General features: G+C 43.7%; 4 protein-coding genes across 10 annotated transcripts in view; 3 read left to right on the top strand and 1 right to left on the bottom strand.

Moving 5' to 3' along the window:
• The first annotated feature begins 1,695 nt into the window (after positions 1-1,695).
• Positions 1,696-6,647, top strand: pou5f3 (POU domain, class 5, transcription factor 3). The gene is made up of 5 exons (XM_035607237.2): positions 1,696-3,706; positions 3,889-4,000; positions 4,270-4,400; positions 4,638-4,802; positions 4,886-6,647. Exons 1-5 carry the CDS (start codon positions 2,948-2,950, stop codon positions 5,138-5,140), a joined length of 1,422 nt encoding a protein of 473 aa, XP_035463130.1. The 5' UTR covers positions 1,696-2,947; the 3' UTR covers positions 5,141-6,647.
• Positions 6,641-22,612, bottom strand: part of fut7 (fucosyltransferase 7 (alpha (1,3) fucosyltransferase)) — a 19,298-nt gene continuing 3,326 nt past the window's right edge. Inside the window, exons 2-7 of one of the 6 annotated variants that reach the window (XM_047329668.1) lie at positions 14,603-14,712; positions 12,260-14,525; positions 12,009-12,067; positions 9,347-9,461; positions 9,109-9,204; positions 6,641-8,334 (exon numbers count right to left, since the gene is read on the bottom strand). In XM_047329668.1, coding sequence (XP_047185624.1) covers positions 7,252-8,334; positions 9,109-9,204; positions 9,347-9,379 — 1,212 coding nt within the window. In that variant the 5' untranslated portion in view covers positions 9,380-9,461; positions 12,009-12,067; positions 12,260-14,525; positions 14,603-14,712 and the 3' untranslated portion in view covers positions 6,641-7,251. The other 5 variants (XM_035607238.2, XM_047329669.1, XM_035607243.2 and 2 more) reach the window with 5 other exon arrangements.
• Positions 15,177-18,548, top strand: clic3 (chloride intracellular channel 3). 2 transcript variants are annotated; one of them, XM_035607244.2, is made up of 7 exons: positions 15,177-15,334; positions 15,444-15,556; positions 16,112-16,221; positions 16,767-16,892; positions 17,070-17,176; positions 17,272-17,447; positions 17,588-18,548. In XM_035607244.2, exons 2-7 carry the CDS (start codon positions 15,521-15,523, stop codon positions 17,750-17,752), a joined length of 720 nt encoding a protein of 239 aa, XP_035463137.1. In that variant the 5' UTR covers positions 15,177-15,334; positions 15,444-15,520; the 3' UTR covers positions 17,753-18,548. The 2 variants fall into 2 exon arrangements, with proteins under 2 accessions (XP_035463137.1, XP_035463138.1); XM_035607245.2 differs by having other exon boundaries at positions 15,193-15,338.
• pnpla7a (patatin-like phospholipase domain containing 7a) overlaps positions 19,168-22,612 on the top strand; it is a 24,224-nt gene continuing 20,779 nt past the window's right edge. The window contains exons 1-8 of the mRNA XM_035607226.2: positions 19,168-19,291; positions 19,700-19,751; positions 19,858-19,932; positions 20,982-21,069; positions 21,476-21,558; positions 21,914-22,008; positions 22,107-22,247; positions 22,335-22,494. Coding sequence (XP_035463119.2) covers positions 19,701-19,751; positions 19,858-19,932; positions 20,982-21,069; positions 21,476-21,558; positions 21,914-22,008; positions 22,107-22,247; positions 22,335-22,494 — 693 coding nt within the window. The 5' untranslated portion in view covers positions 19,168-19,291; position 19,700. The remainder of the gene's footprint in view (positions 19,292-19,699; positions 19,752-19,857; positions 19,933-20,981; positions 21,070-21,475; positions 21,559-21,913; positions 22,009-22,106; positions 22,248-22,334; positions 22,495-22,612) is intronic.

The following is a 22,612-nucleotide window of genomic DNA, read 5'->3' as shown; positions in this document are numbered from 1 at the left end:
AATTGTATTGCGAATGAACTTTCTCACAAGTTAGAGATGAAAGACTGATCAAGGAGTTTTGGGGGTGATGTGCGAACAACATTTTTGTTTCATTTCGCACAAAGAGCCACATCCTGCTCAGAGTTCAGAAATCGACACGATTCTTTCCGCTGGAAGAACCTGAACCGAGCATGACCCGATTAAGATAGCAACACCACTCTCACACACACACACACACACACACACAGTTCCATGTGGTGTTTAAAAGAAAAGGGAGTGGAAAGAAAACTGAAGAAGCTTGATAACTTCGTGGAGCAGTATGTACAAATTGCAGCCTCACACTCTCCACTTGTGGTGAACGGTTGTCGTGTGCGGCACATTCACTCTGCTTTACCAACAGGCTTTTGTTTCATGTCCCACTCTCCCTCTGTCTGTTTGACTGGACCTGATCTCCGACCTCTGAGGTGTCTTGAAAAGAAAGGGCCACTTAAAAAGACCCAAAGACAAGATCTGAGAGCGAGACAGAGAGCGCGAGAGAGAAGTGGGGGTTCAACTAAACCCCCAGATACTCTCCTCACACATCTTCTCCTCCTCACTGTACCCAGCTATTCAAGTCTGAGCCCCCCCCCCCCCCCCCCCCCCCCCCCCCCCCCCCCGCCCCTCCACCCCCATCGAGAGTGCTGTGCTCTGCAGCCTCTTTCTGTCTCTCTGAAGCACCGCCTGGAGTCTGCCATCTTCTCTTGCTGTCTGTCTTTTGCATGACAATCATACCCCCAAGTCCATGGCCCGGGACAATGCTTGTAGGGCAGAGGTTTGATGTCTTTTAAGCTATTGACAAGGCTCTTGTGGTCTCCACACAGGCCTCCCTGATCCTGGAGCTGCATGGCTTTGTACCTGGGAGGAAAGGGACAGTGCTGTTGGTGGGAGGATATCTTTTTTCCCAGGGTTCAGAAAAAGTCACTCTGTCCAGTGACATGTCTCTGTCTGGGATCATGGGTTTCCCAAGGAGAGGACGTTAGGGCACGATATAAGTTTGAGATAGAATGGAATTGCAGATTCCAGTCCTGACAAGTTCACTTTCTGGTGTTTTTGTTCAAACGTCTTCTGATGAGTTGTTGAATGGATTCATTATGTGATCAGCTGTTCACTCGTCAGAGACCACTCCATTATGAAAAAAAGGAAAAACTTTGTTCCACGAGCTAATGAAAAAAAAAATGAATATCAAGCTCCTTTATTTCAAGAAGGAATATATTCCTTCACAACTTGTTTCCATCTGCAAACAGCCCCGTGCTCCTCCGACCTGTTTTTGGACCTCCAGGGCCTTTTCACACTGGAAGCTGTGCAGACCAGAGTGAAACTTGTCTCTGGTGTTTGTTTCAGGGGGGGGGGGGGGGGAGGGGGGCGGTGGGTTGGGAGGTGGGTGGTTGGGTGTGGGGACCAAATCAAAGAGTTGAGACTTATTGTTTCAATCTGAAAAGGAGCTAATGGTCGACCATCGCTACTCGGGATCTGAACTCCACGGGGGGGCCCCCGGGCCAGGTCGTACAATGGCACCCTCGCTCCCTCCCCGCAGCGCGTCTTCCTGCCGCAATCTGCGGCCAACGACTCGCGCTGGGGGAGCGCATCTGCACCGGCGCATCGGCCATACAGGCCTTTCAATGGCCCCCGATCGGGGGGGGGGGGGGGGGGGGGGGGGGTCACCTGAGTGCTGTTGGTGGTTTTATGATCTGTGTTGGCCTTTTTAAAATTTTATTTCAGTTCTTGAATGGGTAAGAAATGTATTCAAAAAAAAGAAAGAATCTAAAAATTCAGCGTGTATAAATCCAACACAAACCCATCCTGACAGTGGACCGATCTGAGTATGTTGCACAAATATCCATATGAATCAAACTTTAACTTAACACCTATTACTTTAGGATTATTTTTTTTAAAATGTGCATCAACAAACTTGTTGTAAAATATCCAAACTTTAAGCAAACTTTCACAACAACAACAACAACACCTCTTTATCTCTTACTATCTTTGATGGGTACATTCCTCACTGTGGATCTTTCTCACATAGGCCATTAAGTAGATATTTGAAAATAAAATCCTCTTAATTCGCTCTTGTACCGTAGCCTATGTCCTGTCTCCGATTAATTAAGGTAATTTGTTTCATCGCTGTTATTCTGGATTATACGGGATCGCTTCATTTTTATTTATCTAAACGTTGAATCCATTCAGATGGATTCGGAGATTTTAATATCAAAGCCATCTCCTAACAGAGAAATAATTCAAACGAACCCGATGCTTTATAATTCATGTAGGAGGTGAGCAAATCATAGTGTTACAGTGTAGCTCTAATGTATTTACAGCAAAAGGCAGTGACTTGTGCCTATTTAGCAATGTAAATATGGCATTTTAATGTGAACTTAAAACTGTTGAATTGGACCATTAATGTTTTCCACCCAAAAATGTTTGATTTCACTTGAACGCAGGCAAACATAGGGGATCTGCAGCGGAGGAGAGTCTCTGGGTGTTTGCGTCAAGACACGCCCACTACTTTGGGAAGAATCAAGGTCATTCACAAACTCACTATCAGCTGCGCGTAATTGTCCGCGCCAGCCAATGGGCGAAGAGATAAGGCCCTCTCCAACACCCGCAGCTGTGCTCAGGGAAACCTGTGGAGGTTTTACGCAGGAGACGAGCATTTTGAGCTTGAAGGTGAGGTGAGTGGAGGTGGTGTGAAAGGCAGGACTTGATGGAGTAGGCCGCGGGCGCACCGGCGTTTATGTTGCACCAAGAGGGACACTGCACACAAAACCCCTTCCGAAACGGACCGTACTCGGGCAGTCAGAGCGCCGTCCCTCTGACCACTCTTTTGGTCTGTGCGTAAACCTTAAAACGGATGAGCGGGTCAGAAATCCATCCCTGCTAACTTTCCACTTCGGACGCGTACTCGTCGATAGGCTCCCACGCCGTTTGGAAGATGTCCGATAGATCGCAGAGTCCGGAGTACCAGAGCAGGCCGTATGACTTCAGCCGGTCCAACCCTTGCACCCAGCTCTTTGGCCAGGATGGTTTGGGCAACGCCGCCTCGTTCCAACTTCCTCATGGCGTTTTGCCAGACCCCAGCCTCCTCTACAACAAGTCCGCCTACGGGGGCCTCACGCCGTCCTCTGCGCAGACCTTTTTCGCGTTCCCACCCATGGCCGGTGACTACAGGGGATCCGACCTGCAGACTGGGGAGTTTGGGCAACCCAAGCACTGGTATCCCTTCGCTGCGCCCGAGTACACCGGCCAGGTACCCGGCGCGACCGCAGCGACCCAGCCGACAAACCTGAGTCCCCCCATAGCCGAGACCAGGGAGCAAATCAAACTGCCCGAAATCAAGACCGAGAAGGACACTGGAGAGGACTACTCCGCCGAGATGAAGGGTCAGCAGTACCCGACAGCCCCGGCCTCCGCCGCCATGCACCACGGAGTCTTCTACCCGGCGGCCTGGAACCCGTCCTTCTGGCCTGGGATCGCCCACATCACCCCGCCCGGCAACAACGCTCAAAACCCCTCAACTTCGTCTGCGTCTTCGCCATCTATGTCTCCATCGCCCCCGAGCAACGGGCTTCCGGGAAACGCGTTTTTCAGCGTGAACACAACCCAGGCTGCCCCCGGGCCCCAGGCGCAGAACCCGGCCTCCTCCACCCGGAGCAGCGGCTCTTCCAGCGGCGGCTGCAGCGACTCAGAGGAGGTAAGAGGAGCCGTTGAATCACGTCTTCAATTTAATTGACTTGTCTTAAGTGGTTTCCATTGAGTTCCACTTCAGTTTGGAGGGAATCTGTTCAGGTGATTACACAGAGTCAACCAATGTGCTCAAATGCTACATCTCTAATGTATTTTCTTTTTTAAATTTCAAACCTTCCTGTCACACAGGAGAACCTCTCCACTGAAGAACTGGAGCAGTTTGCTAAGGAACTGAAACACAAGCGCATTACCTTGGGTTTCACTCAAGCAGACGTTGGCCTGGCCCTGGGTAACCTCTATGGTAAGTTAGGTCAACGTGTGGAGATATTACTGATTTATTTTTTAACCGAGATACTAGATAAAGAGTTATGATCAGCCGATGAATAAGCCAAAGCGGTTGCTTCTGTGATCGGTGGCCAGAGTCATAACGCCGATATGTGATGGTAGGTTGTAGTAGCAACTCGGGAAGTTTGGCAAGTGTCACAGAAATGGCGCCCTCCCTCCAGAAATGTCAACAATTCTGAGTTTATCACTTGCGAATACTGATGGTCGCTTTGTGTTTGTGTGCAGGTAAGATGTTTAGCCAGACGACCATTTGCCGCTTCGAGGCCCTGCAGCTGAGCTTCAAGAACATGTGCAAGCTGAAACCTCTTCTTCAGAGATGGCTGAATGAGGCCGAGACCTCGGAGAATCCCCAGGACGTAAGTCTGCAACTCTGACATCTGCCCGCTAGTTTACATGACAACAGATGATCACAAAGCCTCGGTTGGTCTTTTCAGACTGAGCCGGCCTGAACCAAAGATCCCTGTTCTTGGGGAAGTGTGGTGTGTCATCTAGTGGTGATATGGTTTCAACTTTATCAGTGATCACCGGTAACTTATTTGAGCCTTAATGATCTGTTCACTTCATAACAAGTCCACACTTTCCTGATTCCTCAGATGTACAAGATTGAGAGAGTATTTGTTGACAGCAGAAAGAGGAAGAGGAGAACCAGTCTGGAGGGAGCAGTGCGCTCTGCTCTGGAGTCTTACTTCATCAAGTGTCCCAAACCCAACACCCAGGAGATCACACACATTTCAGATGACCTGGGCCTGGAGAGAGATGTAAGTACGAGTGGAGCCGTTTGCCTCTTAGACGACGTCTTGTTGGTCTTTGATTTTAAATTACAAAATTCTGTCTTCTGTAGGTGGTGCGCGTTTGGTTCTGCAACCGAAGACAGAAAGGGAAGCGACTGGCTTTGCCACTGGATGAGGAGTGCGACGGCCAGTACTACGAGCAGAGTCCCTCCCCACTGAACATGGCCCCTTCCCCCATTCCCGGTCAGAGCTACGCCAGCTACCCCGGAGCCCCTCCTCCCACACTGTACATGCCCCAGCTTCATCGGCCCGATGTCCTGAAACAAGCCCTTCACCCCGGACTTGTCGGCCACATGACTGGATAAACATGCTCAGGTAGTTCCCGCCGAAACCCACAGATTACATTCCCAAGCCTTTCCATCCAACCCCTAACCCGAGCAGTGGATCAGGAGATGGAAACGGTTGAGTTGAGGGAGGAAGCTCTCCTGTTGTCTGCAGCGATAAGATGGATCCAAATAGCGTCTTTTTTTTCCTGTTCTTACACTGAAAATAAACAAATTGCCGTGGGCCACATCCAACCACGAACCGGACGCTCCACACCGACAAGTTTGCCTTTTGTGATCCTGGATTAATCATAGTAAGTTATTCCACTGGCTTTAATAGTTTCATGTTTAGAATAAAGTAAGATTTGGTACAACAGCGTAGTCAAGTCGTGAAGTGAGGACGTAAGTACGAGCAGTGTTAAAGAACTGGGGGGTATTCCTAAACCCATGGTAGGTTTTCTGTTGTGCAAATGCGGACAGATCTGGGTTATTGAGGGAATTAATATTCTTTTTGAACAGAATTCAATCTTTTAAGGTTTGGGTCAGCGTTTGTGCGATACTTGTGTCCTACCAGAAAAGTACAGCTACCGTATTTGTCAAATCTGTCTTCCATTATAGTGGAAAACACATTCTTATTGGGGTGATTTTTTTCCATGGATTTTGCACAAAGTTGCTTTTATAATGTTGAATATTCTTTTTTTGAAAATGTCCGTTTGTACAACAAACCCACTTTTTATGTCCTATACTTGTCAATCGCCATCGACATCTTGAGCCAATATTTTGAGCAACAATGGAGGATGGTGGGATTCACAGTAAAAAAAAAATCTCGGGAATGTGAATGTTTTGTTGTTAAGAATGTCTTTGATGCCATTTGCACTGTCAATATTTTTTCTAAATGTCAGGTGAATGGCAGCGAGAAAAATGACTGACTTGATCCGTTATTGTCAAGTTGACGAACTCTGCTCACATACTTAACTTTGATTGTATTGTCGAGGGTTATGTTAATGCTGAATAACAGTCAATACTAAGTCAAGTTCTCACTGAACTGTATTTTAAAGAGTTGCTTTTAAGTCGCATGACCATCATTTTTTAGAAATGAAGACATTAAATGTCTCTTATTCTGCTTCACAATGCCTCGCATGACTGAAGTCTCTAAGTGACCATGAAATCAACTTACAGACGACGCTGGACTCATCTCTCGATTTGTTTTTCTTCAACGCATTGTCTCAACAGATTGTAAATGGATTATTGTAATTTATTGAAATGTTGGCTACACTGAGACGATTTTACCAAAAATACCTAGAACCTAAATGTATCTGCACAATTGAACATTTTTCCTTGAAAATTGTATATGCAAACTACTGAATTATTTTCTTTTCCCCAGTAAATATTTGCACATGTTCCACAGTAATTTTCTCTTGCGTGCTTCTGCGGTGCTCCACCAACAATCAATTTTGGTTAAACCCGAGACAGTTTTGAACACATTGAGCTTCTGATTGTAACTCTTGGCGTTTCCTGCAATAAGACTCGGCGACACATTCATTCAAGTTAATTAGTTTTATTTGGAAGGGGAAAAAATGATTGTGTTGGACATTGAAAAAGACCCAATCAATGCAGTTATATGAAATGGTTTTTTTTATGTATATCAGTGAGCCATATAACATGTTATCTTTTCAATGGTGCTGCATTTTGAAAATATAAAAGCATCACATTTGAAAGACATTTAATTTACAGTATTTGTTCAATCGCCTTCAGGCATCAACGTTGCAATTTCAGCGGTGCGAAGGACTCCATGGAATCCTCTCGCTGAGAAGCCCACTGCAGCCACCGTGATCCTCCACCGTAGGCATGTTATTAGCCGGCCAGGTGATGTTGTCTGGGGAATTCTCAAGGCTTTTTGAAATGTTTATTCCCTTTCCCCTGATTTTTTTTTTATTCACATCAAATGGTCTGGATACTTACTACTATTGACCCCTCTTCAAAAAGTTCTATGCCTATTTATTCTTAAACAGCATTATGGCAAAATGAAAATATGCATTTACAAATAATAGAATGAAGGGGAATATGTTGGTCTTGATGCACAAACTTAGGTCAAGATGTCGTGGTTGAATTCTCAATTTAATAATCAACCACAACTATGCAAGCTCAATTGCTTATTTGTCGCTGGCCGTTAAATCAGAGTAAACTTTCTGCTGGGGTAAATCGTTATAACGTGGGCAGATCTTGCACAGTCTCTCTCTCCAGTCAGTGTACAGTTTTACTTCCCAGTGTTGCTTCCAGGCGAAATATTCACTGTAGCGTTTCTTGTCCTTTGCCAGCTCTTCTAGATACTTTCCTAAATCTTTAACCGACGCAAATTCATCAACGTGGATGAAAGAATTAGGTGGAGCCACAGCTTGATAATCGCTCAACGGCGGGCCCAGGACAACGGGCACTGCCCCACCTTGATAAGCATTCTTCCACAGCTTCTCTGTGATATAATCTTTGGCGACCGAGTTCTCGAAGGCCAAATAGAAGTAGCAGCGAGAGATTGTAGGTAAGAGGGCGCTAGATTTGAGTGGTGTCTTTGTCCATTGGCCATAAACCTTAACAGGAACCACGGCTTTGAGCTCACTGTACACTTTGCTTCTCTTGTAGTGGCTCTGGTAGTTGCTGACCACCCAACAGACCAGAGAGCTCTTATTCTGAAAGTCGTCTTGCACCAGTTGTCCTTCAGCCTCCCTCGGAAGCAGCTCGCCGTAGGGTATAGTCACGTCAGAATCCCGCCTGTAAGTCATAGTCATGTTGAAAATACCCGCATACGGCTGCAAGTTTCCATTGTGAGCAGGGGCCTCCAGGGACATCCAGGCCCACTTCTGGCAATGCGGCCGTTGAAGGTCTAAGGGCAGCTTCTCGTAGCCTGACATCAGCTCTCTGTTGTGGAAGACTACCACATCAGCTGAGGAGAACAAGGAGCGCTGGTCCACCAGTTTACAGCGAGGGATACGGTAGACGTCCCAGCACACATCGCTCTTCAGGTTATCTAATGTGTGAAAGGGCCAGTACCACAGCAAGATGGTCAAATTTCTGCTGCTGCTGGTCCTGTTGTCAAAGGAGGTGCTGGGATTTATGGGTTTCAGAGCCTGGAATCCTCTCTGCGAGCCATTGTAAAGGCCCAGCATTAAAACAAAGAGAAAGGAAAAGAGGATGCACTTCTTCAATAAACCAAGTGGAGACCTTTTAGTGTTTTCACCCCCCTGAAAACAAAAGAGAATCAAGAAGAAGGATTATGATGGAGCAATGAGCTTGTGTCTTTGCCTTTTGTCCTAAGCAAATGTTAAATCTCTCATTTTATTTAGAGCTATATTAAGTTTTTTGCATCATTTTAAATCTTCGGAAAGTTTTTAAAGTTCAAAGGAGACATATGCCTTCGTTTTTTTCCTTTCCTCTAGTGGGATGTATAGGTTGTTTTATTGCACTAAGAGTTCTGCAAAGTTAAAAAGCCCACAGTCTGGTAAAGGGAGCTCCTCGCGTGACGGAAAACACCAGAGCTCCTGAGTCTTGCAAGAGGAGCTGCAGGAATGGACAGTCTGATGAAACTGATATGTAAGAGCGCGTAAACCTTTACAAGTAATAACGCAAAATGTTTAATTACGAATCCTAATATCAGCATAATATGTCTAATTTCAGCCTCAGGCAGTGACAACATAGCTGATGAGCATGACCCAAACAGGAACAGGATATTCTTGGCTTTTAAGTGTGAAATAAGACTGACTGATGCAAACATATTTGTGTACAAGCCATGCATGTTCTGTTCTAGTGTTACGGTTGATATCCGAACTATCCGTGATTGTCTAGACTAGATTTTAATGAGCAGAGAAACTGCAGAAGGAAGCACTTGGAAACAAATCACTCAAACTCTAGAGCTAGTGGAGTTACATCAGGTGTTTATATACATGTTATTACTTTAATAAAAAATAAAGGAAGTGAAACTCTCATGAAATAATCGCAGCATTGCAACGAGGACTCACCATCATATCCTCCAAATCAGCCAGTGACTTCCAGTATAAAGAGGACTCACCAACAGCCACTGAGTCATCCACAGCTTGTGTAGGCTTGCTTTTTTCCTGCATATAAAAAAATAAAGAGAGAGAGAGAGAGTATTTAGAAAATGCTTTAATCAATACTGCTGTAGCCAGGCCAGTCCCATCCACTGACATCCATTATTCAAATGAAACAATATCCCAGAGCACAGTGGAAACAATAAACCTTCACTATCAGATTGTGGCACAGACGTCTCATGTTGTTTGGTGCCTGTTGTGATAATGCTCTCCCATCTCGAGGGTTTATTGGCTCACTGCTGTTTTCCCTTGGGAAAGTATATCTGAAATCGTAAAAACGAACGAAAGCAAGGGATAGTATGAGACAGATCACAAACGTTCTAAACTAAAGGGGTTTCACAATACATAAGGAAACAGGAAAATACCTTAATGTGTACAAATGGGGAACTAACACTGTGACATCCGACCTGAGTGATCGGATCACAAGTGGACAGCTCAGTGCGCCTGCTCTCACCTGGCAGCAGAGCGCGTCTCCACGTGCGTCTTCAGTGAGCACACGTGATCTCACCTCACACGTACACCATGTACGTGTGGAAATAATCAAATGTGCCAAAAGATTATAATAATTAAAGTGCAAAATGAGGCCTGAATCAGATGCCCTGCTCACATTCACTCCAGTGACCGACTCTTTTCACTTCCTCAACAGCGGAACATAACGCACAGAAACGTCTCCTTGGCCTCGAGACACTGCGGCATTTATTAAAGGGCCCATATTATGCCCCCTTTTACACAAGTTGCATTGGTTTTCAGGTGTGTGCCATTCCATGTCAAAACGCCTCAAGGATCGAGCCACACAGCCCCCTCCTCTTTCTGTAGAAACAGCCCTGTGAGACTGCGGTCGATTCCAGCGCTGTCCTGCTCACTCCTCGCCCCCCTCCCTTCGTGTTCCGCAAAGCTCCGCCTCGCTCCGCCTCGCTCCTCCCCGCGGCTGCTGCGCAACTACGGCGTTGCGCTGCCATGACAACAGTCGCACGCAACAAAGCACAAACACGACGTAGAGACCCGAGAGGCCCAGCGAACACGTTGTCCATAATTACACACAGAGCACAAGGGGCTGGGCGATAGAACGTTAACGACATCCCGAGTCTAGCTACGCCGGTAGCCGGTAGCCGCGAGCTCCGTTGCAAGCCGGCAGCCGCGACCACCGGCAGCCGGCGATCGAACGCCGGCAGCCGCGACCGAACGCCGGCAGCCGGCGTCCGAACGCCTGCAGCCGCGACCGAACGGCGGCAGCCGCGAGAAAATGATGGCGTGGACGCGATCTGTTTTTCCGCACTTCAAAGGGGGAGGTGCTGCTCAGGTTGGGGGCGTGGTCGCCCCAGTAGCAGGAGTCAACCTACGTCACTTGACGCCCGGGCTGTGATTGGCTCGTTTACAGACCGTCTGCACGATCAACCCAAACCACGAATCAACGACTCATTGTTTTCTTTTCATTCTCCGTGGGCTGGCAGACACCCCAGATAACCAAATATGCGTGGAGGCAGGCTGAAAAGGTGCCTGGAGCATAATATGGGCCCTTTAACAGATGGACAAGGAACCCTGCACTGAAAGTCCAAAACAGCAGCCAACTTCTGGTTCTCCGGACCTCGCTGCGAGATCCGATTCGTCCCGAGAGTGTTTTCATCCGTACTGACTGAGAGATGTCAGATGTTACTGCCAAAGGACGTGAGAAACACAAAGCTGTCATATACCGCTGCTGAGAGTAAGATATTCTTCATCACAGTGGTGTGTGTGTGTGTGTGTGTGTGTGTGTGTGTATATCACAGGAGAATGTATGATACTTGCATCAACAGGAGTGTTAGGTAACGGTTATAAATGAACAAATCCAAACAGCGACATATATCAAATTAACAAGCATTCGGTATACAAGAAGGGCACAAGTCTGACAAGTAAATGCACACAACTGTAGCCAGCAGAACTCCGACACACTATTACATTTGAGGAATAAAACAGAAACACCAACAGGAAATGCATGGAGGCAAGCCCTCTCTTTATTTCCCCATTACAGATGGAAGGATGATGAACTCACCTGAGTGAGAGAAGTGTGTCTCCTCCGCAAGTTAATGAAGTTATCTCTTTGGTCTTGAAAGAAAAACTGTCAACACCACCTGGCTAAGTTATCTACTACTGAACCACGACTCTGCTCCTCGACGAGGAAGAGGCTGACTGTTGGAGAGTCATCTGCTTATTTCAGCATACTGCATCAGACTTCAGTCGTCATTGTTTTACAAAAAAAGGAATGTACACAACTTGGGGGCGTGTATAGTTTGTTATTCAAGTTTGTCTATGTAAAATTAAATTTTCAAAAGTTAAAATGCAAATTATCAACGGCCTGTGTGAGAATTGTAGGAATAAAAGCTGGAAAAGGGGGTTAACGGAAATCTTTTAAATTTTTTTTTTTTACAAATTAAGGTAATAACAAGGGAGGAAAGATCCACGGGCAAAAATAATTTAATGATGTTGGTGATGTGACTTCATCAGGGAATTCATTAAAAAGACAGTATTTCGTGAATTCAGTTTTTAATTCAAGAAATTGTGTTTTTAGCGAATAATTTGAAATGTAATTTCGATTTAATCTCTTACTTATAATGTATGTCCGGCCTTTGATTTTTTTTCGTGGTCTGGATGGTGCTAATTCATTTATTAAATTAGTTTTGCCTGGAAATGGCCTCCGGATGCTGCTGATGAGAATGAGAATACAGCAGCCAGATTTGATCATGATATGATATGAAGAGAAACGTTCATTTGGCAGTGAGCCTATTTGCGACTGAAAGACTGCAGTATGGAGTTGACAACAGGACAAGGCCTACCTTGAACAGGATGTGGTGAAAGATTTATGTCGACAGTGGTACTGTTCTCCTCTCCAGCCCTTGTGCAAAGAGAGCAATACAGGGTGCAGCAGTTATGGGAATTGACTCTAAAGCCCAATGTAGTTATTCAGTGACAGTGCAAAGTGTCTGCTCTGCAATGGAGATTTTGTACTTCTTGTCAGAGAGAGAGAGAGAAAGGGAGAAAATAGAGATAAGTGGAAAAGGGGAAATTCCCAGCTTCATCCACTTACCTGATCAGGAGATGAGTGGTTTGAGCTCCATCCTTATTCATCACTGATACCACTTTTGGCTGCGGCTGGCAGGAACATGCTAAGCGTGAAGTGTCGAAAAAGCCAAAAAGTGCAGCCTCCGAGTCCTGACTGACACTGTAGCTGCATGCGAATTGGAGCTCAGCCCAGTGTAACCCGCTCCCGCCCTCTCCCTCCGTCTACAGCACCTTCAGTTCCTGCTTTCGAGCAAATTAGATTTTTGAAAACCCCTTTGCAAAAACAACGGGGTGATGGGTTCCCGGGGTGTTCGCTGCACACGTGCAGTGATGTTAAAAGAGGAAGAGTCGAGCATGATTTGAAGTAGAAGTGGTGTTTACACCAGGGAAATCACACACTAGTGAGTCATCATCTGTGATGCTATGGTGGAAAGTGAGCAATATTATCTGATTGCTATTCATTTTTTGATATTTGCGTACCAAAACAGTGAAAATGCTCTGTTATGTTCTCTCTATAGTAAAAAATAACAACTTTTGAAGAAGTTTGATTTTATTCAGTGTCATGAGTGTCATCGTTGTCAGCACCAATGAACGAGTAGAAGTGTGTGAGACAGGAAGAGGGGGTGTCACGCTCCTCGCCAGATCCTGGACTGGTGATTTGTTCGTGGACTTTATTGTTTATCTGTTTGTAAACCGAACATTTTCTCAAGAGAAATTGTTGATGTTCCAGGTCCGATTTGACTCTTAATGAAAATGTATAATGTTGATGTTAACTCTTGTATTACACTATGGCCATTAAAATGAGGCCCACTGAACATAGTATTATCTGTCTTTGAGACTTTTCTAACATTTTCCACCAGATTAAAAGTTTTTGGCAGGGATGTGTTATATATAATAAAGTAGAAAGTAATTTATATTTTTAAAGTTATATTATGAACTTGCTTTAAGTTTACCAAGTTTTAAGACTATCTCTCTCTCACACACACACACACACACACACACACACACACACATACAAACGCATATTATGCCATGTAAAAGAACATGCAATATCACGGTATAGTTGGCCTTCTAAGTCTTCAAGTGCCCGTGTGACCAGTGAAGGAAAGTCCATGACAGTCAGGACTCCCTATTCCTCAGTCTTCCTACCAAACTTTGAGGTGTGTTTGGGATCATTATCGTGCTGCTGTGTGAATCCATCTCCACAAAGATGTAAAACCAGAGGGTGCAGCACATTTGTGAACAATGGAGTGATACTTCTCCGTGGTCAGGGTGCAGTCTAGTTGATGCAGGTGACCAACCCCTGCGTGTAGGCAGAACACCCCAAGACTTGAATACTCCCACCACCATGTTTCACTGTCTGTTACGGCATCATTCTCTTTCCTATTTGTCTCCTCACACAAATCTAAAACTTGGATTGATCAATAAATACATTTTTCTAGTCATTCACTGTGAAATACTTGTACGTCTTAGCCCGCTCCTCGCTTTTGGCCATCATGTGAGACGGTGACATGTTAGGTGATCCAGTGGCTTTATGCGCCTATAGAAATACTTCTGGCGTCATCAGGGGTGTTTAGAATCACAGACGGGAGAACACCTTTCATTGAGATCTTCGACTAAATGAAACAGTAATTTACTTTAATTAACCTTTTACAACCTCCGAATCCAACTAGTGGATTCCACAGCACAAAGTCATTGATGACTGTCACGCCTTTATTAATTCCTCTCTCGTGCCTGTGAAATGACACTGGCCCGTGTGGCCTTAGCCTTGTTTCCACTAATCTGTTTCTGTCCATTCCGGGATCTTTATCTGCCTCCTCTCAGCCTGCAACCTTGTTTCTTCATGTCAGCTTGCTTGGGGGAGGGCGGTTCTCCCTCCCGTTTCCGATCACAGAAACCTCAGCAAATACCTGGGACACGAGAGCATCATTTTTCTGCCAGTCATCAATGCTAATCGACGAATGAGAGTAGGCTGTGGGATGAACTCAAAACACATCAAGCTGTGGAGTAGACAGAGAACGACCTGGAGGCTCCAAAACACAGAAACACTGCTGTAGATAGAGAGAGAGAGAGAGGAATGAAGGCTGGTTATTTCAGGTGAGATCAGATTAATATCATGGCCCGTGACCATCCTCCGATACTCTTTTTGACATGATTGTGGAAAAAGTATGTGGAAACATTGGCATTGAGGCCTCAAAATAAGAGATATGCAAATGTTGCAATAGACTTCCATGTTTGTTGCAGCAGATTGAGGAAGCTGAGGCCCGTTGCAGTTTCAGCATCATAATGCCCTGTTCGCAAAAAAAAAAAAAAAAAGAAGTATGAATTTGGTGTGAAAGAACTGGACAATCATGCACAGAGCCCTGACCTCAACATCCAACCCGTCTGGGATGAAACACCAACTGGGAGCCAGATCTCCCTGATGTTCTCTTCCAGGTTCCACAAATCCAGAGAAAAGGTTTCTCTGAAGTGTCGGAGCTGCCATAAATAACACATAATAGATTTGGTGTTAGATGGTCAGCCATCAAATATAACTGAGAAGAAAAATGAAATTAACTTAGTCTGGTTGCACGACCAATGTAAAGGTGCCATGGCAAATGGCCTTGTGTGTTTAAACTGTTTAACAAAATGAATTGTACTTTACGTATGCAATTATTTATTTTATGGATAATTGTGTTGTATTTTGTAAAAATCGAGTATTTTAGTCACATAACCCATTTTTTGATCTTGCCTCATAAACAAACAATAGAAAATGTAGTTAACCAACTTCTCATATATCAGGAAAAGACAGAGAGCAAAGAGAAGGTAGATTTAGACAGAACAGACTGGTAAGAGATCAACAGTGACGTGTTTATCTTGTACAATCTGCTGGAAGGCTGAGAGGTTGAGAGGACAGATCCAGATTTGCTGGTTGGACTGGAAAGGCCGGAGGGGGTGTAGGCTGCCTCCCAAAGCCTGACGGGCGTGGTGAGCGACAAACAAAAAAACAGACAGACACACACACAAGGAAGAGCATAGAGGGAGGAGAGGGAGAGGTGAAGCAGAGGATTTGAAACAGGTGGAGTGAAGATAAAGCAGTGTGCTGACTGTGACCGCCAGTGTGAGTATGTCCAGTTTCATCAAAACCTTGACAGAGTGAAAGTGTGTGACAGTGTGTGTACGACTGAGACGTCTTTTTAAAGTGTCCGGCCTGTCTTTTCATCGTATAGGGACAGAAACAAATCCAGAGGAGAGAGGCGGACATTGCAAGACAGAGACAAAACAGGACAGAGACAGAGAACAAAAAATGGCCGAGGCCCCGAAGATTGAACTCTTCGTCAAGGTAAGACTTGTGAAATAATTGTGATGTGTTGGAAAAAGCACAACACACAACAGGTGTGAATGAAATCACTTTGTTGATTTCAGTGAGCTTGTAGTCATTCAATGTTATATACGTATCTCTATATATAAGGAAGCAAACCACATTAGTTTCATAATCTGGGTGGAAAAGCAGCCTCCGTTTAAAATTCCTCAGCAGTTACCGTCAGACTGTCAGAGCAGAGCAGGCTTGACAAGAATACCTGTGCAGGTATTCACAGTTTGGCCAGATACATTACAGCACTCAACTGCCAGTTTAAAAGTGCGTTTGCTTTCGTTGTTTTCACTTCTTGCGAGCAGTGGATCATATATGTACGTGTTCATTTTTAAAACCTGCCCCTTTGAGTGACTTTCTGCACAGATTTGACTTTTTTTTCTTTCATCTGTTTGTGTTCTGCTTGTTTGGAATGTCCTTGTTTGTTCGTGTTTTTTTTCTCTCCCTCACTTGTGTCTGCCTTTGGCTCCTTCCCCTGGGTTTTGCTATCCCACCTTATCGACGTCATGTCTGTTTGTCTGTCAGGCCAGTCAGGACGCTGAGAGTGTGGGGAACTGCCCTTTCTGTCAGAGACTCTTCATGATTCTCTGGTTGAAAGGGGTCAACTTTACCCTCACCACTGTGGACATGAGGAGGTGAGAGCACTTATTTTTCTCTCTTCATAACACATAAACATACAGAATAGTACAATAAAAATTATAATGAACCTCTCTGATTAAATCTCAACACTCATTTCAAACTACCATTGTACTATTGACTATTGTATCGCATTATGTTTTCATCTTGTTGGTCTAATCCCTTGTATTGCATCTTGACTGTAAAGAAACACAAGCATGACAATGTTGGAGGACCTCCCAATTAAAGGGATTTTCAGGTAGATTCCCATAAGAAACATTTGGTAGGAAAAGTTTAAATGACATTTGAGAGCCAGATGTTCGTGGCTGGTTCATGTCGACCTGGATTTGTTGGTGAGTCATGACCATCAGTTTGTGGGAAACTGAAGTTTTGAATGCAAAGGGATTGTGTTACACTAAACTTGGGAATACTTTACAGCTAAAGTAAATGAGAGGAACCTGTAATGGCAGTTATTATGCCAAAGTTATGTTGTCGTGCTCGGCTTTTGTCACTTCTACTATCTGACCAATGCTGGTAATGCTGACTTTCTGCTCCTCTGTTGCAGGACCCCTGAAGCGCTGAAGGCTTTGGCTCCAGGCTCTCAGCCTCCCTTCCTCATGTACAATGATGAGGTCAAAACGGACACAAACAAGATTGAGGAGTTCCTGGAGGAGACCTTAGCGCCACCACAGTAAGTGGGCCGCATCCTATTTTCATTCAAACACACAAATGGACGCAGACATTTAACGAGACAAACTGATTGCTTAAAACATTTTTCTATCTGGTATTTTTTCAGTTCTTGAAACACATTGAATGTCTCATTTAGTGTTTTACTGACACGCAAACATTTATGTCCTATAAATGGCAGGTATCCAAAATTGTGCTGTCGTTACAAGGAGTCCAACGGTGCCGGAGAAGACATCTTCCGAAAGTTCTCAGGATATATAAAAAATCCCAATCCCGGACTAAATGACAGTGAGGAGATTAGTTAAAAAATGAAATTACGGTATTTTATGTTTCATATGTGACCAAATGGGGAAGACCATAACCAACACCTGACTGTCTTTCAGTGCTGGAGAAGAAATTTCTGCAGACTCTGATAAAGCTGAGCATGTACCTTGAGACGCCACTGCCTCATGAGCTGGACCAGAACCCAAATGCCAGTGAGTCCTCTCGCCTCTACCTGGATGGTGACACCCTCACCTTGGCCGACTGTAACCTGCTTCCCAAACTCAACATTGTCAAGGTAAATTCAACAGCACTCTACGTGTGTAAAAAAAAAAGAAGAAATCTCCATCATCACCTCAATGGTAAATAGGTGTTAAAAAGAGGAAATGAGCCATTCCTGGATTTAATGTTTCTTAATCTTAATCTCTCTTGCCGCAGGTGGTGTGTAAGAAGTACCGTAACTTTGACATCCCCAAAGAGTTGAAAGGTCTGTCACGTTACCTGGACAAAGCCTACAAACAAGATGAGTTTCGCTACACCTGCCCAAATGACTCAGAGATCCTCTTTGCCTACCAGTCCGTAGCCAAGTACCTGAAACTATAGATCGAGGGGGAGAGATGAAGCAGCGCAAGTGAGAACAAATGAAAACGAATGAAGTTGAAAAGTTGACAAAATGCCACATAACTGTAAATGGATCATGTTTTGCGTCAAATTAATAAATATAATAACAGAGTCTAGAAATTAAGAATTGTTGTCAGAGATAATATTTGGTTTTCTTTAAAATAATACAGTTGTTACTGCAAAGTTTCATAAATTTGTATGATGTGGATTTCTAATTAAGCCCCTGTTAGAGTGAGAAAGCACTGTAAATCCCACAGTTTATTTACTATGCCTTATTGTACATACATTAAGTGTGTCTAAGCATTAATTCAATGTTGATTGCAGATAATTAATTGCATTTTATGTTAATCAGATAAAACTGAACCTTCAATGTATGTATGTTATTTTTTACAAATTCTGAATGTTCAAAACAAATGGCTATGAATAAGACAGCTACAGACCTTTTGCTTGAGAATAGAATGAAAATATACTTGAAAATAGTGATGTGAGTTATGATCAAATAATAAGGTTAAACAAAATATCAACTTAGTCTAATTTTGCCTGGCAGAATTAAAAAAAAAAGACGAACAGAGATCTTATTTTTGTTTATATGATATGTAATTTGATGCAGGAAAGGGGAAACGTGTATATACTGTATGTCTACACCTGTATGTATATGTCTGTCTTTTTACCATCTTTTTGTGATCTTGTAGAAATGTGTGAGATTAAATGTGTTCAATGTCTGTCCCCAAAAACAGAAATAATACAAAGAAAATGTAATAAAGGCATCAAGAAAGAATGTATTTTCATGTGGTTTAACAAAACATTTGGCTTAGGTAGAGGCTTGGGTTTTGCATAATTTCTTTTAAACTATTCTGACAGCTTTCCTGTGGTGAAGGAAGTATAGTAATGTAATCTATTTTTATATGCTCGTAAATTTTTTTCTTAAATCTTAAAGTGTGAAAGTATAACATTCACCTCTGACATGGTAAATAGAAATATAGATAGACAGATGGATAGATAAAAGAACATGGTGACATGAAGGTGCAATGTGCAGAGTAGAAGTATAAAATGGACAAAAATGGAAACAAGTAAGGTACAAACATCTCAGCATTGTAGTTAATTATGATACTACTAAAGTAGCAAAGTAGTAAACAGCTTTCATACAAGATGTAAAAATCTATTATAACACCGTTTACAGTACAGGATGTTGTGCTGTTATGAAACTGACTGAAAGCCAAATTACTTTTTATTAAAACTTAACGTTCCGTCATGGTGTATAACATATTTTTAAGGAGATCCCCACATTTTAATGTTAGTGTAAACAGGAAGACTAGAATGCCGCTGATTGGACGAATGCCTTGAGCGGTACCAGGGCAACAGCGGAAATCAACAACGCCATTGGCGGACGTGGACTCGTGGGCGGGACTAAAGCGAGTGACTGCATAGTGGAAACTTTGTTAGCTGCTTGCTAACGTCGTTCCTGTGGCTACGTGGAAAAATGTCACGGTCGTGACGCAGCGCGACGGCAATTCCCGAAAAGTAAGCTCGGTGTTCTGTTCTGCAGACAGCGAGACGGTTCTAATGCTTTTATTCGACGTTGACTTTGGTTGTTTATGACAACAACTGGTAAGACGGCGGCTAACCGCAGCCAGTCAGCTGTTTGCTAATTTAGCTAACGTCAACATGCAGCTAACGTTGAGAGTATTTTTTTTTAATATCCATTAGGAGTCAACGCCGGTGCGGTGCCAAAAAGTGATCGTCCGCCAGAAACTGATTGAGCTTGTCCTTGACTTGTCGTGACGTTGTTTTAATGGGAACAGAGACAGGAGCCAGAGTCTGAGGGTGGCTGTTCTTGTTTTCACCCCCCCCCCCCCCAAACAACCTACGAGCCCTTCCTACCCAAATGTCGTCGCAGGCGTAGTGTTGACCAGCATTACTGTCTTACAGGATGCAGTGCAACGGCGGGGACGACGGAGACCTGTGCAGCATGGCCACTTCGGTAAGAGCCACATCTGTGGGACCCGTGGATGGTCGAGTCAGCGTGACTCGTTCTTCTTATCCGTTGTGTAAAATCAACTGTGCTAACCTAAAGTTTGCGCTTCCAGGTGCTGCTGAACAGCAAACATGAGATCGGGGCACGAGTGCAACAGTTCGTGGAGGAGAGGATGCAGACCACCATGGTAAAAACCATAACACATCATTGACAGGGTTCGCTTAGAAGCCAGTTAGACTTTAGTGCAACACATTGGCCCCCTCCACTCCTCTAAAAAGTATGAGTTAAGTAAGCTCGGCTCAACATGTATAATGACTCCTAAGACCAAGTTTCAGTGTAGGTTAGTGCAAAAACATTCTTCCTATTCAAACGTGTCTTTGTCACAACTCGGAGATAAATATAGATCTGTTCATGAGGTGAGGACTTCATGGAAATATGTTTCATTATTGTAACTGCGGTTGTGAGCTGTAGTCGACTCTGGCAATGCAGCCTGCGTAAAGATGTTTACATTTGTCCGAAGCTTTTTCCTGTCAAGAGTCCGTTGTTGTAATGTCCTTCAAGGGGGCACTCTTAATTACAGTACTGAACTCATATAATATGCAATAACCAACTGTGCAGTATTTATATTTATTCTCCATGTGTAACTATTGCTACTGCTCCGTATATAGTATTTCTATGTTTTTTATATTTTCTGTTATATTTTGTACATACCTATTTCTTCCTATATTCTTCTGTCCACTTTGCCGCTGTAAAGCCCAATTTTCCCCATTGTGGGACAAATAAAGGTATATCTTATCTTATCTTATATATCACACTAACCTCTATAATGTGATCACTGGAACTGCTTCTCTTTTGCAGAGGCATTAAGGTTGTTGGTGTTGTTTTTGCACTTAGTTTCGAGCTTGTTGTTGCTCTGGAGGTCAATGATATTGTGTTGTCACTGTAGGCTGGCGGGCAATTCAGCTAGTTCCACATGAAACTGCTTAACAATTAGGTTCAGTTCCATTTTTTGGTTGACTTTTCATGTCATGGAACCTATTGCCTTATGGTCAGGGGTGAACACACACACACAGCCTGCATAGAATCAGTATACAGTATTTAATGGGAGACACAGATTTGGATGTTGTAGGACAATGTTAATAAACCAGCTGCTCTATGTGCAACTGCACTGCACTGCATTGCTTTCTCCTGTGACCGTACGGTTGTTGCAATGCCTTGTCCTTGTCTGTCTTCCAGCTCACAGGTGTACTGATCGGAGCTGCAGTCGCTGTCTCACTGATCGGCATCGTGGTGCTCTTCCTTTACAGGAGATACAAGCTTGCTCGTGAGTCTTTCAAACCTCACATTTATTGTAAGGTTATAGTTTGGGTTGGGCTAATGGACATTGCCATCGAGACTGTCAACACACACACACACACACACACACACACTAATACTAATCAAATACGAGAAGATATGCAGTAGTTTTTTTTTTAAATGCCTTTGCTAATGCTAATGATTTTTGTAAATGATTATTAGTGTCGGAACTTTGGACATTGCCCAACCTTAGCTATAATACTTATTTAATTTGTTTCTTGTGTACTACAAATGACAATACTTTTCAGGGAAATGTGTGTTTATATATCTTATATATATGTATATATATATATATATATATATATATATCAGTTTTCTTCAGCACGTGGTCTTAACACAACTATTTACATTTTGTTTTTGGCTTGTGCTACAAGGTAAACAACAGGCTGGTGTACCCCAGTATCGCTTCAGAAAAAGGGATAAAGTGCTCTTCTATGGAAGGAAGATAATGCGAAAGGTTTTCTCTCTTTTTTTCCCATTTCTGTCTCACACACATAAACATGTGCAAGCCTTCAGATTCATCTTTAACCACAATTTAGACAAATACAGTAGTATACCATCATGTGTATTGTCATTAGCTGTGCTATATAAGATTTGTACATTTTCTCTGCATGAAACTAAATGTAATCTTTTCCACCCCAATATTATCATTGTTATGCATTTAGCTTGGTATGGAACAGACATGTTGTATCAAATATTACCCCCCTATATTGTTTTTCTGCACCGCTTGCTCCATACTTGGGAGTACAGATGTTCAGAATAAATACACAAAATGTCTCATGACAATCTTGTTTGTGGTTTTTGTTTGTAAGGTCAAGACGCTATCCTTGATTCCTCCCTCCACCTCAGTGTCAAAGCAGCCGCAGCGCATTCGCAAAAGAACCAAAGTTTTGAGCATAGCTCGCAAGTATGCACCAGTGATCCTAGGTTTTGAATTCCACATGTGCAATTTGAGCATATTGATTATTAAAATGTATTTAATACATTTTTTTAACCTTTCAATAGAATCCTTAGGATCCGTAAAGACCCTCCCACCCTGCAGCCCAAGGAACCCCCTCCCTCACTGCTGGAGGCTGACCTCACAGAGTTTGATGTGCAGAGCTCAAACCTGCCCTCTGAAGTCCTCTACATGCTGAAGAATGTCAGGTAGACGAATAATTTACTCTCCTTCACAATCACATTTGGCACTTGGCTGTGTTTTTCATTATCTCTTTCTTTCGCAACTTGCTGTAGGGTCCTGGGTCATTTTGAGAAGCCCCTGTTCCTGGAGCTGTGTCGCCACATGGTGTTCATTGAGCTCCAGGAAGGCGAAGGTCTGTTTAGGCCGGGAGACGAGGACGATAGCATCTACGTGGTCCAGGATGGACGACTCAAGCTCTGTATCCAGGAGAACGTATGTGAATAACATTCAGATTTTTCACCTTTTCAAACTGAATTAATTTTTTTTTCTTCATATGGTCAGTTTTGTGCGCTTTCACCTTACATGAGTTCTTCATAGTGTGAGTTGGAAG

Source organism: Scophthalmus maximus, chromosome 20 (assembly GCF_022379125.1).
Source record: "Scophthalmus maximus strain ysfricsl-2021 chromosome 20, ASM2237912v1, whole genome shotgun sequence".
Taxonomy (NCBI): domain Eukaryota; kingdom Metazoa; phylum Chordata; class Actinopteri; order Pleuronectiformes; family Scophthalmidae; genus Scophthalmus; species Scophthalmus maximus.
Note: the sequence above shows the minus strand (reverse complement) of the source record. Positions and strands in the feature narration are given on the sequence as shown.

What these genes read in the sequence shown, in the direction of transcription:
- pou5f3 (XM_035607237.2), top strand. Translation starts at nt 2,948, where the DNA reads ATGTCCGATAGATCGCAGAGTCCGGAGTACCAGAGCAGGCCGTATGAC. An exon ending in GCTGCAGCGACTCAGAGGAG is followed by an intron (nt 3,707 to 3,888) that starts GTAAGAGGAGCC and finishes CCTGTCACACAG; the next exon opens with GAGAACCTCTCCACTGAAGA. An exon ending in GGCCCTGGGTAACCTCTATG is followed by an intron (nt 4,001 to 4,269) that starts GTAAGTTAGGTC and finishes GTTTGTGTGCAG; the next exon opens with GTAAGATGTTTAGCCAGACG.
- clic3 (XM_035607244.2), top strand. Translation starts at nt 15,521, where the DNA reads ATGGCCGAGGCCCCGAAGATTGAACTCTTCGTCAAG. An exon ending in GAGACCTTAGCGCCACCACA is followed by an intron (nt 16,893 to 17,069) that starts GTAAGTGGGCCG and finishes TATAAATGGCAG; the next exon opens with GTATCCAAAATTGTGCTGTC. An exon ending in CAATCCCGGACTAAATGACA is followed by an intron (nt 17,177 to 17,271) that starts GTGAGGAGATTA and finishes ACTGTCTTTCAG; the next exon opens with TGCTGGAGAAGAAATTTCTG.